This window comes from Pituophis catenifer, unplaced genomic scaffold (genome assembly GCF_029215685.1).
Source record: "Pituophis catenifer annectens isolate HBS135680 unplaced genomic scaffold, rPitCat1.0.hap2 SCAF_11, whole genome shotgun sequence".
Lineage (NCBI taxonomy): Eukaryota > Metazoa > Chordata > Lepidosauria > Squamata > Colubridae > Pituophis > Pituophis catenifer.
Window position 1 is genome coordinate 8,817,545 of NW_027256891.1, and position 19,248 is coordinate 8,836,792.

The 19,248-nt window shown below is 43.8% G+C and overlaps 1 protein-coding gene across 1 annotated transcript in view; it reads right to left on the minus strand.

Moving 5' to 3' along the window:
• TMEM164 (transmembrane protein 164) overlaps positions 1-19,248 on the minus strand; it is a 46,826-nt gene that overhangs the window by 5,612 nt on the left and 21,966 nt on the right. Inside the window, exons 2-4 of the mRNA XM_070952076.1 lie at positions 17,343-17,392; positions 6,576-6,642; positions 153-231 (exon numbers count right to left, since the gene is read on the minus strand). Of these exons, the coding sequence (XP_070808177.1) occupies positions 153-231; positions 6,576-6,642; positions 17,343-17,392 (196 nt within the window). The remainder of the gene's footprint in view (positions 1-152; positions 232-6,575; positions 6,643-17,342; positions 17,393-19,248) is intronic.

A 19,248-nucleotide genomic window follows, 5' to 3' on the forward strand; every position in this document is an offset into this window, starting at 1 on the left:
ACCCCTGTGAAAGGGCCGTTCGACCCCCAAAGGGGTCCCGACCCACAGGTTGAGAACCACTGCTCTAGAATATAGCGATGGAGGTCCTGATTAGCTAGGAAGACAGGATATCATTAAATAGTATCAGTAAAGCCCCCCCCCTCTCAACATACCTCCTTTCTGTAGCAGGTAGATCGGGACAACATAGAGCATGATATGTTGAATGTAATAAATTTCCATTTCAAAAGGTAGCTGCAAAAAAAAAAAAAAGAAGGAACAGATTTATAAATACAGACTGGTGTGCACACAGCTCAGAGTAATTTTCCCTTCGATTCAATTTCAGGTCAGTTTTATTCAATACAGGTACTCCTCGACTTACAAAAGTTCATTTAGTGTCCATACAAATTACAAAGGCACTGAAAAAAATGACATGACCGTTTTTCACATTTACGACCGTTGCAGCATCCCTATGGTTACGTGATCAAAATTCAGGTGCTTGGCAACTGATTCATACTGATGACAGCTGAAGTATTCTGGGGTCACGTGATCACTTTTTGTGGCCTTGATTTCAAGCAAAGTCAATGGGGAAGCCAGATTCACTGAACAACCGGATTACTAATTTAACAATTGCAGTGATTCACTTAACAACTAAGGCATGAAAAATGTAAAATGGGGCAAAATTCACTTAATGTCTCACTTAGCAACAGAAATTTTGGGCTCAACTGTGGTCATAAGTTGAGGACTATCTGTATTGTATGCCTCTAGAGGAGGCAATGGAATTTTGGAGCTTAGTTGTTAACAACCATTGTAAAACCGGTCGTAAAGTCAAGTCAGATAAATAAACAGTGCAAGATTTAAAAAAGAAGGAAAGTATCAAAGGCTATTTATCTTGAAGTCCATCCAGTCCCATATTAGAGAATCTTGGCATGGGAATCTGTGTGGGACTCAGGCCCAGCTCTATCTTTAACTGTGGAAACTTGTTGTGTGACTTTAGACCAATCCCCACCTACCCACCTCAGCCTAATGTGACCTGCCAGGGTGGTTGCTATGGGAAAATTGCACAGAGAAATATGTAACCCACCTGGAGAGAGTGAATGAAAGACAGGAGAGAAAGCTAGCAAATAAGTAAGCAAGAAAATATATAAACAAAGGACAGGTTGAGAAACCCAACCCTGATCACTGCTTTGCATTCCAAAGAGTTTAAATCAGTGTTTTTCAAACTTGGCAACTTTAAGATGTGTTGAAGTTGGCAACTTCAACTCCCAGAATTCCCCAGCCAGCTGAGCATTTTGGGAGTTGAAGTCCACATATCTTAAAAATTGCCACATTTGAAAAACTCTGCTCTAAATCTTCAGAGGCTGCGGAAAAATCCCATAAGAATTGTTGTGTTTGCTGAACAAATGGGTTTCCTCCAATGCAGTATTATGCGATTCTGAATTCTTGGTCAAAAGAAAGGACTCCTGTACTTTTATATACATTTGGGGGATTTTAAAAAACAACACAAACAATTCCTGTATTTTATCAGCTCTCCATAACTACCCAACCATATAGGAATCCCAGTTTGTGTCAAACTAAAAGGAGTGGAAATGACAGCTGCTGATTGTTGGCCCAAGAAGTTTATTTCACAATGTTGACTCTTCTTAGCAGGAAGATGATGTCAGCATTTTCCTGTACGTACCAGGGTGGGACAGTTCAGAGAAATTCTGAACACAAGCTTGCACGCTACCGGCAGCTCAGCTCAGCAACACCAGCCTGACCTGATCCTTAGCTAGCATTTAAATAACATGCTGGATGATCAATGTCTCTGATATTTGGTATCCTCGTAGCTCATCAGAAGTTCTCCCTGTATTTCTAGAGATGCAAGCTAAACTACAGAATATAGAATAACAGAGTTGGAAGGGACCTTGGAGATCTTCTAATCCACCTCCCTGCTCAAGCAGGAGACCTTATACCATTCTTGATAAATGGCCGTCCAGGCTCTTGTTAAAAGCCTCCAGTGTTGGAGCAGACACAACTTTTGAAGGCAACTGTTCCACTGGTTAATTGTACTCACTGCTAGGAAATTTCTCCTTAGTTCTAAGTTGCTTCTCTCTTTGTTCAGTTTCCATCCGTTGGTTCTTGTTTTGTCTTCAAGTGGTTTAGAAAAGATAGATTGACCCAGTCTTCTTTGTGGCAACACTGCTATCATGTCACCGTTGGTTCTTCTTTTCACTAGACTAGACATCCCCCATTTGCTACATAGCATCTCATTGACCAAATTAATCAATTATTCAATCAATTAAATAAATCAAGACCAATTAATCGACAGAATAGCTTGCCTCCCTGAGTTGTGGAGTCTCCACCACTGCAGGCCTTCAGGAAAAGATTGGAGAGCCATTTGTCTGGGATGCAATAAGTCTCCTGCCTTGAGCAGGGGATTGGACTAGAAGACCTCTGAGGTTCCTTCCAGTCTTACGATTCTTTGAAATGTAGGAGATTGAAAAAAGCAAACAATGTGATTGGGCTTTGTATGTTGGAGACACAACCACTGCAATTTGTTAAATTGTAGTTTAAGGTTCGGTGGGAATTCAGCCAGTTGCTGGTCACCTTCCACTAAGTCTGCTCCAGTAACCCAGCAACAGCTCTCCATCCTCAGCAAGTATTCAGTTGTTGAACTAATCCAAATTGGAGATTCTACCCTTTAATGTGGGACTTTATAATGGGTATATACAAAACACTAAACCTCATGATACTTTGGCTTAAATATTTGGAAAACCCATCCAGTGTAGTTTGTAGATCTTAGGTTTCATTTTTGGGAATGAGACAATGCACTACACCTAACCAAACTCACATCCTTGACTTACAACAATTTGCTTAGTGCCCATTCAAAGTTAAAAAGTGGCTTATGACCGTTTTTCACACTTGGAACCATTGCAGCATCCTCATGATCACTTGATCAAAATTCAGACAATTGGCAACTGACTCATATTTATGACGGTTGCCATATCCCGGGGTCGTGTCCCTTTTGCGACCTTCTGACAAGCAAAGTCAATGGGGAAGCCAGTTTCACTTAACAAACATGTTACTAACTTAAGAACTGCAGTGATTCACTTAACAGCTATGGCACGAAAAGTTGTAAAATGGGGCAAAACTCACTTAACAACTCTGTTTAAGAACAAAAATTTTGGGCTCAATTGTGGTTGAGGACTACCTGTATAAAAGAACAGGGCATTTGTGTAGTTTTCACATCTTGCCTTCTCCCTCTCTCTCACCTACACACATACACAGAGAGACTTCATCCCATCCTTAATAGGCAGGGTTAGCTTATTATTGTTAAATTGGATATTACTAAATTGATATAGAATTTGACTATGACATCTCTGCTTATAACCCTCCTTTCTTTAGAATTAACAGACCGATTCGTTTAATTTTGTTTGTTGATCTCAAGATGCAAAGTACAGCTCAATTCACTGTTCCAAAGTAACACTTCTTCCCATTTTGCAAAACAAAATTGCATTTCAATTGAAGTACATAGAAAAAATTGTGTACCTGCCTACAGGAAAGTGGGTATGACAAATTGGTGATAAAGTATTAATGTATTGCTTTACAAAAATTTGCTCACAGGTACACCTTTGTGTGGAGGGGGGGGCAGAGAGTGGTAGGAACAACGTTTGGGCAAACATTAACAAAAATACGAATCAAACAATTGAAAAAAGGAGAAAAGAAACTAATCAATTTGTCCCTTCTCATCTGCTAGGCAGGCTCAGATGTCCAAGAGCCAAGAGAATTTGCTGTTGGTTGAAATGGAAATGTCGGAGGTCAGACTGTAGAAGCCAAATGTTGCTAATATTTCATTCAAGCAACACTTTGTATATCTCCTTCTGTCGAAGCTTTTTAAATAGAAACAGCCAAAATAAAAATATACAGGTAGGCCTCGACTTACAACAATTGAGCCCAAAATTTCTATTGTTAAGGGAGATGTTTGTTAAGTGAGTTTTGCCCCATTTTATGACCTTTCTTGCCACAGTTAAGTGAATCGCTGCAGTTGGTAAATTAGTAATCTGGTTGTTAAGTGAATCTGTTTTCCCCATGGACTCTGCTTGTCAGAAGGTCACAAAAGGGGATCACATGACCTTGGGACACAGCAACGGTCATAAATATGAGCCAGTTGCCAAGTGTCTGAATTTTGATCACGTGACCTTGGGGATGCTACAAAGGTCGTGAGTGTCAAAAATGGCCATAAGTCACATTTTTCAGCGCTGTTGTAACTTTGAACGGTCATCAAACAAACTGCTTTAAGTCGAGGACTACCTGTATTAAACCTGACTGGTTATACAGACAGGTTTGCTCTTGTCTATGCAAGAAGTTTCTGAATGGACTTTCTTAAGTGTGTAAAACACTGGCTTCCCTAACCAGAGAGGATTTTGGCTCTAATTAAAGCCATTCCACAGGAAAAGTGGGATTAGGAAGAAAGGCACAGGGGCTGATCCAGCTTGTATTTTATTTGAGGAGATTTGGGGAGATTAAGCAGCTAAATTACCCTGGCGAGTCTTTGCAAGGCAGGACTGCCACATGCCACGTTCTTGGCTCTGGAATGTGTTTCTTCTTGTGGTTGGTGCAAAGGCGGAATATCATCCAAGCAGATTCCAAAGCAGAGAAAGCAGACTTCTTTCCAGCTGGAGTCCTGCAGGTGAGGCATAGTTTGGGAGGCAGTCATCCCAAAACAGGTAGCCGTCACTTAATGATGGTAATTGGGACTGGAATTTCCCTTGTTAAGCAATGCAGTCGTAAAGTGAGACATCATGAGACCACACCACTTAGCCACACAACTCCTGGGTTTTGTCCATTCCACACCATCATTAAAGTCTAATGACCGTTACAACAGTCAGTCAGTGGAACGGCTTGTCTTCCGAAGCTGTGGATGCTTCATCACTGGAGGTTTTTAAGAAGAGAGTGGAAAGCCATTTTGTCTGAAATGTATACGGTCTCTTGCTTGAGCAGGGAGTTGGATTAGAAGACCTTCCAACTGTTATTCTATTACGTTGTATGAAGGCTTGAGTAAGAAAGCAAAAAAACCCAAACAAACAAGCTGACTGAGATACCCAACCATAGGATCGCTCTGGTGGGACCAGAGATAAATCAGATCAACACAGTGATAAGGATCAACTGGTGACAACAATAGCACACTTTGTTTTGAATAGGCATTCTTGCATCCGGGGCCCGATTGTCACACCACTTTAATTATTGTGATAATAGACCAACTTGATGTATTGCTCTGCAATGAAGCAGAAAACTCCGCATTTTAATGAGCGCACCTCAACTTTGACACAATAATGCTCATCATCTCCCAAAACAATTAATGCAGAAGGGACGTATCACATTTTCTAAAATCAAAGCAGTGGCTAATCTTCTCTGTATTGTCCCATTGGGTATGTGGGTGAGTGATGGGGCAATGAATGGAATCAGGTTCAATGACCCATAATAAAGTTTTACTATGACTAAAATCAGAGTCAGCAGCTTAAGGGAGAAGTATTAGAATTAATTACAAGTTACAACCAAGCAGCCAGGGGTTACAGCTATTAGGTCAGTCACAGTGTTGTGTTTTAAACCAGGAGATCGTTGCGGAAGAATTAGCCAACTCTATGTTGTTGCCCAGGGATTCCTACACTTTTTGGGGAGGCTAATTTGTTAGTTTGAATTTGTAAACAAATAGTTTCATATTTGTTCATCAAGAATGCAATTGTGGTGTGCTTTTTAAACATTTATACTCAATAAATAAATAATACACCTTCAGTTATAGAAAGCAGCAACAGACATGCATAAACAGAATGCAACACACTCACATGCTATCCTTACTCATGACTTTATGATTTTCAACTTAGCATACTGTGCCAGCTCAACCAACTATGATTCACAGCCTTGATTTCTAGATCCACTCAAGGGAATTGTGGCCAATTGTGGCTTCTTTAACAAACCATGATTACATAAGGATTCTAGGCTGATTCCTCTTTTAACTCCGTCCCCAGGTTCTGCCCCTCCTTCTCCTACAATCAGGATATCCAGAGAAAGACCTTGTAAAGAATTTTGTGAGAACATTCTTGCAATTGTTTTATTACTTCACACAAAAGATAAAAGCCAATTAAAAAAGCAACATCCCACATTAGCAAAAAAAAAGTACACCAAGCTGTGCATTCAAAAATAAATGGTAAGTAATAAATAAATAAACTCCTCTGAAGCACCTCAGATAGCCCTGGAAACATAAGCCAATATTTGATGCATACAGAAAAGTCTTTACTGGAAAAAGGAGCTATTTGCACTGACAGCTCTTTAGTGCTCTGTACGGTCAAAGATCCTGTGATAATGTGGGCTGCCAATTCGTGTAATCGTCACATGTGTACAACTTTTTTGCTGGATATGCACTTTTACCTGGACTCATAAGAAAGAAAGAAAGGAAGGAAGGAAGGAAGGAAGGAAGGAAGGAAGGAAGGAAGGAAGGAAGGAAGGTCTGATGGAGACACACTGCTGGGTCACATGCAAGGAATCACTTCATCAAAATTAAACCCATCACCCGGGCATGAACTCCGTTCCTTTCCAATAGCAAGCTGAGATTAACTCACCAGGCGGGTGTTAACCACAGGAAACAGGAGAGCAAGAAGAGCCCCATTCAGCATGTGCATTTGCAACCTATCAAAAGAAAAAAGAAAAAGAAAAAAACAAATGTCATCTTTGCAGCATAAGGATGTCTGTTGCAAGCAATTCACAACAATTGCAGCCGGTTCTAAAAGAAGTCACCCGACTGGTTTTGTGACTAACATTTTGCAACTAGAACTCACAATCTCCTGGTTTGAAGTCTGGTGCCTTAAACAGTATTTCAAGAGCCTTGGTAGTACAGGGGTTTAAGGCACCCTGTTATTAAGCTTATTAAGACCAGCTGCCTGCAATTACTGCAGGGTTCGAATCTCGCCAAGGCTCAAGGTTGACTCAGCCTTCCATCCTTTCTAAGGTAGGTGAAATGAGGACCCAGTTGTGGGGGCAATAAGCTGACTTTGTATAAATATATACAAAAAGGATGAAGGCTATTGCTGAGCACATTGTAAGCCGCCCTGAGTCTTTGGAGAAGGGCGGCATATAAATCAAATTAAAAAAAAAAAAAAAATTCAATTGACTCTTTATTATTATGTGTTATTTTTATTCCTGCCAGTTTTCTTGGCTAGATTTCAGAAGTGGTTTGCTATTGTCTGCTTCCTAGAGCCAAGAGAAAAGGACTGGCTCAGGGTTACCCATCTCGTCCAAGGCAGAACTAGAAGTCACAGTCTCCCGGTTTGTAGACTAGTGCCTTAACCTCTACAACTGTTTTTTTCCCCATACCATCTGCTGATTTACAAAGTCAAATCCAGATGCAAACTTTTATTGGCTCAGTCCAATCGTCTGCTTCTTAAATGACTAAAGCAAAAACAGCCCAGGCATTCCATTATGAGTCATTTTAAGAACACCACCAAAAAGTCCACCTAAGTGCAGAGGATCCAACCTTGAGAGCAGGTGGGATAGGTAAAGTGGTTACTCAGCTGCGAGACTCAGAACCATCCCTCCTTGACCTTCTTGTCCCCTAAGAGTATAAGAGTATACAGTGAAGATATGAAGATGTTTTCAAGATTCATTAATGGCCCTAGAACAATAATGCAGCATTCCCGGAATCCAGCCTGTGTTTTGACCTGGCCTGCCTCTAAGGGCTGACATTAGGGCAGGATTTCTCAACCTTGACAATTTTAAGATCGGTGGACTTCACCCATCTGGGTCAACTCCCAGAACTTCCAAGGCTGAGAGGCACTGCATTAGGGCAAAATAATCCAACTTCATCTCTTCCTGTTTTTAAAGATCACAAACTTCTACATTCAAGGCTCAGTTAGCAAGATGACTTCTTGAAGGACAGCCCTTTCCCAAGAAGGAACTAAATTACATGTTGAGGTCCTAGAAAGAGTGCAGAGAAGACCAGCAAAGATGACAAGGGATCTGGAGGCGAAACCATATAATGGTTAAACAGCTAAGTAAACTAGGCATGTATAACCTAACCAAGTGAAGGCTTAGGTGTGACATGATAGACATTTTCCAATATTTGAGGGAATTTCCAATATCCAGAGATAAGGGGGCTGACCTATTCTCTAAACTACCCGAGGGCAGGAAAAGAAGCAATGAGTTAAAGCTCATCAAAGGAAATCCAATCTTGATACAAGCAAGAATTTCCTGATAGAGGGAATGGTGAATCAATGAAGCATCCAGAGTTGTGGGTGATCCATTGCTGGAGTTTTCAAGAAATAACTGGACAACAATTTGCCCCTGATGGTATAAGGTCTCTTACCTTGGCCAGGCGGATGGACTAGAAGACCTCCGAGGTCCTTTCCAGCCCTATGACTCTATGATTCTATATATAATATGATATTCTTGCCATGGCAGATGAATTACTTAGATTACTCTCTGACAACAGTTTACTGTACACATCAGAATGCCAACCAAGGGAATTCCTGTTGTGTACATCCACCAGAGGCATCCAAATGGAGGGTCCATAACATGAGACATCCTTTGTGGTACTGCTACCATTGCAAACATTTCCAAAAGATGTAACCCAATTGCAATTGTTAATATAACAGAAAGGGAAAATCCTTATTTGGGGGAAATAAAAAAATAGATCCATATGCAAAGCATGAAGGTAGAAAGGCTGGATAGAAATCCAATGATAAAGAAAAGAACAGCTACAGATTGTCCCAAAGGTACTTGTTTTTTTTTTCCAAAAGGCAACTGGACTTTCTTTGTTTTTCTTTGAAAACAGACGTTGACTTACCTGAACGTCTCTTGTCAGGGTAATGTGAGGATAATCCATGCATGGGTTAACTCTCATCTATTAACCAGAGACTGAGTGTAGATTTTTTTCAAAGTGTTTAGCCACGCCTCCTTGCTCGATGAGCTTCAATCTTTTTTCACGAAGGCGTGGTTCACTAGAGAATCTGCAGAAAGAAACAAAGAACAAAACCACCACCCAGGCTAGGATCAGGAAGCCGAAAGGGCGGGATGCATTATCTTCACATCACCCTGAAAAGGGACATTCAGGTAAGTCAACGTCCGTTTTCCAGTGTGATGTTTGGATAATCCATGCATGGGATATACCCAAGCTTAAGGACCATGGGTGGGAGGCTGACTGATCCCTAGGTCCTGGGTGGAGTGAACACTCTGCAACACCCATCATCCAAAGGACGCCTCAGCCGAGGCACAGTTGTCTAATTTGTAGTGTCAAATGAACTGTGATAGCGACAACCACGTAGCCACTCTGCAAATGTCACTGACAGAAGCCTGGGTAGCCCAAGCAGCCGAAGTTGCAGCACTGCAAGTAGAATGTGGCAAAATCCAGCCTGGTAATGGTCTGGCCTTGAGTTCATATGCCATTGAAATACACGCCTTCAGCCATCTGCCCACTGTGGAAGATGATACCTTTCAGCCCATTGACGAAGGATGAAATGATACAAAAAGCACTTCTGTCTGTCGAAAGGAAGCTGTCCTCTTAATGTACCTGCGGAGGGTCCTCCTTATGTCCAAGGTGTGCCATCGTTCTTCAAGTGGATAGTGAGGATCTGGACAAAAATCCAGAAGAATGAACTCTTGGGCACAGTGAAACCAAGAGTTCACCTTGGGCAGAAAGGAGGAATCCACCCGCAGTACAACCGTATTGGAATGGAAGATACAGAGGTCCTTTCTAATAGACAAGGCTACCAGTTCTGAAATCCTCCTAGCTGATGTAATAGCCAGGAGAAAGGCAACCTTTAGAGTCACAAATTGGAGAGAGATGGAACCCAGTGGTTCAAATGGTGAAGACGTCAGAGTTTGAAGTACCAATTGAAGATCCCACATCGGGTAGCGGTGCACCTTGGAGAAAACAACGAACTTTTGGATGTTGAGATAGCGTTCAGTGAGAGTCACAGGTAAGTACAGTAGACAAAGCCACCACTTGTCTACGTAACATAGTGGAAGCCAATCCCTTGTCGAGGCCTGCTTGCAAAAAGAGCCTTGATAGTACAGGCCTGCTTGCAAAAAGAGCCTTGATAGTACAGGGGTTTAGTGCACCCTGTTATTAACACAGCTGCCTGCAATTTCTGCTGGTTCGAATCTCTCCAAGGCTCAAGGTTGACTCAGCCTTCCATCCTTTCTAAGGTAGGTGAAATGAGGACCCAGTTTGTGGGGGCAATAAGCTGACTTTGTATAAAATATACAAAAGAATGAAGGCTATTGCTTAACTCATTGTAAGCCGCCCTGAGTCTCCAGAGAAAGGCGGCATATAAATCAAATTAAAAAAAAAAAAAAAAAGTCTAGAACCTCGGGATGCAGAAGTTGGGTCTAAGTGCTGTTTGGAACACCACAGACAAAAGGATTGCCAAGAAGCATGGTAAATCCAGTTCATGGACTCCTGCCTCGATGCCTGTATAGTCTGTATAACCTTCCCCAAAAGGTTATCTTTTCTCAGGAGGATCCTTTCAAGTGCCAGACGTTCAACTGGAGCCATTGCGGCTCCAGATGTTAAATGACTCCCTGGCTGAGAGAGATCCTGTCCCGAGGAATCCTCCAGGGTCGGGATACCGATAGACTCACTAGGTCGGCGAACCAGGGACGGTGTGGCCAATAAGGTGCCACCAGAAGAACCTCTGCGCGTTTGAGTAACAGCTTTTGAAGTACCTTTGGAATGAGTGGAATGGGGGGAAATGCATAAAACAGTTCCTGCGGCCAAGGATACCTGAGTGCATTGCAGCCTTCTGCCCCTGGGCTCGGAAACTGGGAGAAAAAGCGCTGAACTTGTTTGTTCTCCAGCCGAGCAAACAAATCGATGATGGGTAGACCGAATCTCCGCACCAGATCCTGAAACAACTGTGGATGGAGACGCCATTCTGATAGATCCAGATGCGATCTGCTCAGCCAATCCGCTTGAACGTTTAAATTGCCGGAGATGTGCTCTGCTTTCAGAGATAGTGTGTACCTCTCCACCCAGCTCATCAGTCTTTCTGCCTCGTCCATGAGGGACTTGGATCGAGTGCCCCCTTCTCTGATGATGTGTGCTTTCGTTGCCATATTGTCTGTTAAGATCAATACATGCTGACCTGTCACTGTGCCTCAAAAGTGTTTGAGAACAACTTGCACTGCCCTCAACTCCAGCCTGTGCTGTTGTTCCGCTGGGGACCATTGTCCCTGAGCCACCTGAGAATCCAAATGTGCGCCCCAGCCGAAAAGGCTTGCATCTATGGTCACCATGATGCATTCGGGTTCCCAGAACACACATCCTATTTGAAGTGCCAGGGACGTCCACCGTCTCAAGGAAAGTCGGACCTGTGGTGGAATGACCACCCTGGTCCTGGAGGTGCTGCTCCGTTCTCTGGAATGGTAGTAAAAACCATTGTAGCAGACGAGCATGACGTCAAGCCCAAGGCACAATTGAAATGCACAAAATCATTTTCCCGAGCAACTGTGATATCATGAGCAATATAACCCACCGTTGGGACAGAATGTGTCACTAACTCTCTGAGACTGATTTGTCAATGTTTTGATAGAAACACTTGGCCTTTGTCGAGTCGATCACCGCCCCCAGGTGAATGATGCAGGTTGTCGGTTGTGGTGACTTTTCTTCAGGTTGAGGGAAAACTCATGTTGTTGGAGAGTACAAATCACCATCTCTCTGTCCTGTGCCGCCTGCGACGGGGAGGACAACAGAATCAAAATGTCGTCTAAGTAGTAAAGTATTCGTACCGGGATCCCCCAGACAGTTGCTGCTACAGCCACTAATAGTCTGGTGAATGTTCTCGGAGCCGATGAAAGGCCGAAAGGCATGGCCCAATATTGGAAATGACGATTGGCATAAGTGAACCAGAGATATTTGCGATGTGATAGGTGGATCGGAACATATAAGTAAGCTTCCTTGAGGTCCACTGACTGTAAGAGATCGCCCTGCCTGATGCATCCCAAGATTGATCGCAGTGACTGCATCTTGAATCGCTTGTACAAGATGTAATGACTGAGATCCTTGAGATTTAAAATTCCTCTCCAACCCCCCAAACTCTTGGGTACCAGGAACAGGATGGAATAGAACCCGATTTTTTCTTGTTTGAGCGGTGCCTGCTCTATAGCTCGTATGTCTAAGAGATGGCAACTCTCGGCTTCCATGAGCTCCTTTTTTAAAAGATTCTGCGAGTCCGGGCAGAGACTGTCCTCAGTCTTAAGCCCATCCACTATGTCATTGGAAAGGACATTGGAAGACATGAGGTTAGCCACTGGAGCATCTACAGAGGGCAACTGCAAGAGCAGCTCCAAATCTGGAGCAGAACAATAGAGCTTTTTGCCATGTCTGCTAGGAGCGGCCAGGGAACCAGGCTGATTCCATGGTCTCTGAATCACCTCAGAAAAGGGGCGTTTGTCCTACCTTAAACGCCGATTCTCTCCTGGCTGCAGAGTGGTTCAGGAACAGGTTAACGGAGTCCAATCTGTCAGGAGACTGAGTCATAATTTTTTGGCCACGCCTCCATGTCTGTCCCAGTTTTCGGCGAAGAAAGACCTGGAAGAGAATCTGGACTAGAACATTAGTAAATTCCGGATCCAGGCCCCGGCGGAAAGGGTGGGGCTGAACCACTCTGCAGCCAGGAGAGAATCAGCATTTAAGGTAGGACAAACGCCCCTTCTCCTATCCTGCTGCAGAGTGGTTCAGGAATGAGACATACCCAAGCCTGCAGTGTTACAGGCAGGAAGCCGAAGGGCCTGGATCACACCCGGCAATAACCACCTGTTGAAGAACCCTCCTCCCAAAGAATGCCTCAGCTGAGGCGAAGACATCAAGCTTATAATGCCTGATAAAAGGCAAAGGAGAGGGCCAGGTAGCCGCCTGGCAAATTACCTCAAGGGAGGCTTGTGTGGCCCAAGCAGCTGTGGTTGCTGCGCTACAAGTGGAACATGCTGTGACTCGTCTAGGTGGTGGCAGTGAGTTGCTTTCATAGGCGCGGGTGATACATACCCTGATCCAATGGCCTATAGTGGAAGAGGTGGGGGCAATAAGCTGACTTTGTGGGGGCACTAAGCTGACTTTGTATAAATATACAAAAGTATGAAGGCTATTGCTTAACGCATTATAAGCCGCCCTGAGTCTCCGGAGAAGGGCGGCATATAAATTAAAGCAAAAAAAAAAAGAGGTCACCTTGGTACCAAGGGAAGTAGGTTGAAAAGAAACAAACAGAACCTCTGTCTTCCTGGAAGGCGCAGTGCGGGAGATATATATTTTAAGGGCCAAGGACAAAAGTTAGGCAAAATGACCTCCTGGACCCTATGGAACCAGGAGTTAACCTTGGAAACAAAGGATGGGTCCAGATGCAAGATTACCTTGCCTGGGTGGAAAATGGAGAGGTCAGACCTCACAGAGAGGGCCGCTAGTTCTGAGATGCGCCGTGCGGATATGAGGACCTTAAGTGAGAGAAGACAAAGGCTAGCTGTTCTCAGAGGCTCAAAGGGAGGTTCTGTGAATGCCCTCAGAACCTTAGGCAAATCCCACATGGGATAACGGTGTATGACGGGGGGAGGGGGGGCCAAAAGTTACTGGCTTCCTGGAGAAATCTGTGGATGTCGGGATGCAGGGCCAGGGACTCTTCCTTCCCTGCCCGTCAGGACTGTGGAGACAGCAGCTACATGATGTCTGATGGTGCTGTGAGCTAGTCCCTTATCCAGACCATCCTGCAGGAACTCCATCACCTGTGGAACAGAAGCTGAAACAGGGTTAATGCCGCGCACAGAGCACCAGCGAGAAAATACCTGCCAGGTGTGATTGTAAATCCAGATTGTGGACTGTTTACGGTTTACGGATGGTCCGGATGACCCTGTCTGAATATGCACTTCGCCTCAAGAGGACCCCTTCAAGTGCCAGGCGGTCAGTTGGAGCCATTGCGGCTCTGGATGTAGAAGGACCCCCTGGCTGAAAGATATCTTCCAAGAGGGGGTTCTCCAAGGTGGTGAAATGGAGAGAGCAACAAGGTCCGCGAACCACAGTCTTTGAGGCCAATGCAGCACCACCAGGATTACCTCTGCCTCCTCTCCGATGATCTTGTGGATGACGGCTGGAATCAGAGGCAAGGGCGGAAAGGCGTACAGGAGACCCGGAGGCCATTCGCAGTGTAGCGCGTTGGTCCCTTCCGCCCCCTTTTCTGCAATAGAGAACTGTTTCTCCAAGGCTTTTTGTCTGCGCTCCATATCCTTTAATTCAGCGCTGGGCTGTTGAGAGGCCCTGCAACCATGTTTAGATTTGCAGGAGGTGTTCTTATGGGTGGTAACCACAATATTGTCTTGTGATCTATCTGCCATAATTGAAGAACAAGGCAGATCAACAAGCTGGTGGAAGTAGAAGAAATCTAATTAGCTGGCTCAAGACAGACAGACAGAAGGAGTCTGCTGAAGGGCGGCTTACTCAGGGCGAATCTGAGTGCTGCCTGCGCCTGCACCCCCCACACACACTTTGTGCCAGGGCCCCTTGAATGGCAATACTTGCCAATTTGTAGCAGAAGAAACAGGCGTTCAAATAGGTACCACTTTGGAACTGCAGAAATCCGAAGGGTGTTCTGTTGTTAAGAGGCAAAAAATGGCTGCCGCAGCCCTGTACACGCCTCCTGGCAATGTTCTGTAATGGCCGCCCCCTGATTAGGCACTTCTACTGGAAAAGCCCTCCAAATGGCCTTTTAAAATGGCGGCCGCCAGAATCCAAAATGGCCACCGAAGCTGGAAGCACACTTCGTGGTTGTGCTTCTAAAATGGCTGCCACTACCCAAGGAGGAGGGAGAAGGTTCCCGAAGCGCCACACCACCCTAGAAGCGGTGGCAGTGGTAGCCACAGCAGAGTGCTTCTCATCTGAGAAGGCTCCGATCCAAAGAGGCTGCTGGCAGCGGTGGCGGCGGTATCAGCAGCGAAATCCAAGCCGCTTCCCAGCTGCTCAGTTTAAAATTTTCGGCGGCAAGCAGAACTGCCTCACAGCTGATAGCTTCGCCGCTAGTTCAAGACGGTGGCGAAGTTAATTTGGTTGGTGGTAATGGCAGCGGTGGTGGTAGTGGCAGCGGTGGTGAATAGAGGCTGTGTTGGTGGTAGTGGCTGTGTTAGCGGCGGGGGGGATGAGGGGGAATTACCAAGCAAGCCTGGTAAGGCCTCTTAGGCCTGGGCCCCTAGGGGCAGCCTCCGCCCTTTCCTTGGTAGTGGCGGCTTTATCAGCCTAGACTGATGTGGCCAGCACACTAACCAACAGAATAATAAAGTAATTTATTAAAGAAAACCTGTAGTTGGTTTAAAAATGAGTTGAACGAAGAGCAACTGCCAAAGATGTCTCTCTCAGACAGACTGAGTCAAAAACTGGGACAGGAAGTAGAGACATGGAGGCGTGGCCACAAAATTATGACTCAGTCTCCTGACAGATTGGACTCTGTTAACCCGTTCCTGAACCACTTTGCAGCAGGATAGGAGAATAGCGAAGGACAAGGAATAAACTCCTGCTCAGGTTTTGGTATCATAAACAGATACTTATTAGGATTCAAGGATCCTTGAATTTGTTCAGTAGATCCCTCAACTACACCAAAATTGGTTGACACTTTAACTTTATGGAGGAGGGACTTGAAGACTGAGGGACGGAAAAGGCCTGTAAACATGGGCCTCTCAGGCATCAACCCCTCGTCTTCAGAAAATTCTAATTCTGGCTACTAATCCTCTTCCAGCACTGAATCCTCACTGCACACGGAATCCTGCTGAGAGGGAGAATCAGGCCTATCAGCCAGATTAGCTGCCAATTGAGGCCTTGGATTGGGCACCATGATTGGTGTCTGACCACCTTGTTGCATCCCAGCCACCAACATCCTGACCAGAGTCTCAGAAATGAAAGCCTTTGGCTGAGCAGGTGCCTGCCCTTCCTCCGCATGGAGCCCCACTGTGGTAGAGGTGAAAGTAGCCTCTGGAACCTGCCACCGTGCTACTGGCCGACCACGGAACTCCATTGCCGCCATACTCTAGACAGCAAGGGAATTTGCTTGAGAAGCTGTAAACAGAGACTGTGGATGATTGCCAGCCTCAGTTGTAGGTAATAATTGGAGTCCTTCAGCCCTGCCCTGTAGTAACGGGGCATTATCAGCCTGAGCAAGCAAAATAACTTCAGAAGCAGAAGATTGCTGGTAGTCTGCAGCCTGGGCGCTGTGATGTGCTTTATCAAATTGCCTTTCCAAGGCTTTATGGTGTCTAAAGGCATCCTTGTCCATCACAACAGGCCTTGAAGACGACCCAGATAACAAAGGTTGTGTTTTAGCTGATGTACTCCTAGTGGTCATCTTAGCTCATTTAGATCCAGAATGTTGTGATCTATGGGCTTTACGAGGACTAGTAGGCTGGTCAATATCAGAGGTCAGAGCTGAATCAGCCATAATATACACCTGTGCAATAAGGCTGCTGAGATGCCTAAGGTTAGCAGGCAGAATTAACTCTAGTCCAATTAAGACCAAAGGACACCACTTTTCAATGCAGATATTAAGGCTGCGCCCCAAATGACCACTCACACAATTGCCAGTACTAAATTAGATACTGGACTCAGAATAAAGAAATACAGGTCTGGCAGGAACAGGTTCAAGATGTCATCACGATGCTGCATACAAATTGTAGGAACTGGCAATGTGAAGCCTCACATGCAATTCCAGCGTGGAAGGGACAGAACTCCATATTGCTGCCTTTGATGAGATCAGGGAAGATAGTCTGGAGCCCAGATGCGTCTAACTCACCTCCCAGCACCGAGGAAGGTGGAATCAAACACCTCCTCACAAATTCCAGACTCTCAGCTCCTTCTATAATCAAAAATCCAGAAAAACAAAAATTCTAAATAAACTAAAACAAGAAATCTAAATTCTAATTGCTAGAGCAAGCAAAACTCAAGTCTCTATAGCTGACTGAGTGAAAAAGACTGAAGCTCATCGAGCAAGGAGGCATGGCTAAACACTTTGAAAAAAATCTAAACTCGGTCTCTGGTTAATAGAGGAGAGTTAACCCATGCATGGATTATCCGAACATCACACTGGAAAATGTTTCGCTTCTTATCAAGAAGCTTCTTCAGTTCTGACTCAAGCTTCTTGGGTGAGAATCAAAATGTCTCCAAGGAAAAACAAAGAAAGTCCAGTTGCCTTTTGAAGAAAAAAATAATACCTTTGGGACAACCATGACCTGGATGGCTGAGAATTTCCATAGACATTCAGCCAGATACAAATTACAGATGGTCAATTTTCTTCAACATAAAGTATAGGCAACGAAGCTACAGAAGCGGTCATCATTTAAACAAATTACTGTATTGGTGGTAACTCACATACCTGAATAAAATCATGATGAAATGACAAGGTGGACAAGCCAGTAGAAAAATCTGATATTTAAACAAAAAAACAAAACAAAAAGGAGTTAGCATCAAGGTCTTTCTATTTAATTTAATTGCATCTTTACATAAATGCATAGAGACAGAAAAATCACACATGAAAGAAATTACTCATATTTTATTTTTAAACTACTCAATCAGACGTTTAAAGCTTGCAATGATTACTATTCAAATATTCCCAGGACAACATACATTTATTTATTTATTTATTTATTCGTTCATTTATTTATTTATAAAATTTATATGCCACCCATTTCACAATTGAACCACTCTGCTGACATCCAGGAGGAACTAACTAACTACCGTAACTAACTAACAGGGAATAGTGCTGTTGTTCTAATCCAAAATCCATCCCCACCTCCCAATTCTCAACCTCTCCTTCTGTTGTGCAAAGAAGTAGAGGCAGGATGGAACAACTGATGGAATCAAGAAGCAAACTAGCTAGCGAAGATGACGTCTTTGAAATGTCCTTCTGGGTCACTTGTGAGAATGATCCCATAAGACACACTTTAAAAAAGCAACACTTTTTTAGTATGAAGATGAAAGTTATCTTCATCTAGATCAGGGATCACAAACTGTTTAGTTCATTGACCAGTTCATGAAGCATCAGATGATTCATCATTTCCCATTCGACTTTGACAGGTCATCCTCGACTTACAACCACAATTGATGCTAAAACCTCTGTTGCTAAACAAGTCAGTGGGTTAAGTAAATTTTGCCCCATTTTACAACGTTCCTAGCCACAGTTGTTAAGTGAATCATTGCTGTTGTTAAGTTAGTAACATGGTTGTTAAATGAATCTGGCTTCTCCATTAACTTTGTGTATCAGAAGGTCACAAAAGGGGATCACATGACCCCAGGCACTGCAATCATCATAAAAACATGCCAGTTGCCAAGTGCCTGAATTCTGATCACGTGACCACCGGGATGCTGCAACAGTCATAAGTGTGAAAAATGCTCATGTCATTTTTTCAGTGCTGTTATAACTTTGAACTGTCTTTTACACAAATGGCTGTAAGTCAAAGACTTCCTGTAATAGTACTATAAATAATAATATTATTGACCTTGGATAATCCCATCATTTCTTGGGGGTTGATAGTGGTCACTTTGGGGAACCTTGCTGTAGACAGATATAGTCACAAAGGAGTTTGGTGATGCATTTATTTGAGACAAGAGTGACCCAGTTTATTTCTTTATATTTGTCAGGAGTACTTATCCAAAATCATTTGTCATCAAAAATGTAGTATGGGACCTCAACTTCATAACTCATTTAAGGAGATGCAGAACTGGATCATGGAATGGAATGGAATGGAATGGAATGGAATGGAATGGAATGGAATGGAATGGAATGGAATGGAATAGAATAGAATAGAATAGAATAGAATAGAATAGAATAGAATAGAATAGAATAGAATAGAATAGAATAGAATAGAATAGAATAGAATAGAATAGAATAGAATAGAATAGAATAGAATAAGTGTTGGTCTTACCTGAATGCTTCTTCTCATCATGATGAAGGATAATACAATTCACGGGTTGTATTATCCAATTAGCACGACGGAGAACAGTCAGCCTCTTTGATGCTTGCTTGCTTGCTTGCTTTCGGCTGCCATTGTAATGGGAGTGGGGAGGCATTGCTGGTATTTGGGAGGGGGGAAAGTGAGCTGGTGGAGATGTCTCGGAAAAGGGAGGAAAACTCTCACTGTCTTCATAGCAGTTGCAGAGAGAGCTGATAGCTGTCAAGGTCAACTGCTCTGGCATACCAGATAGATGGGGGGGGGGGGGGCGAAGAAGTATCCCACATGAAACCTTGGGGAGATGTGGATTGGACATTCAACTTGGGTGCT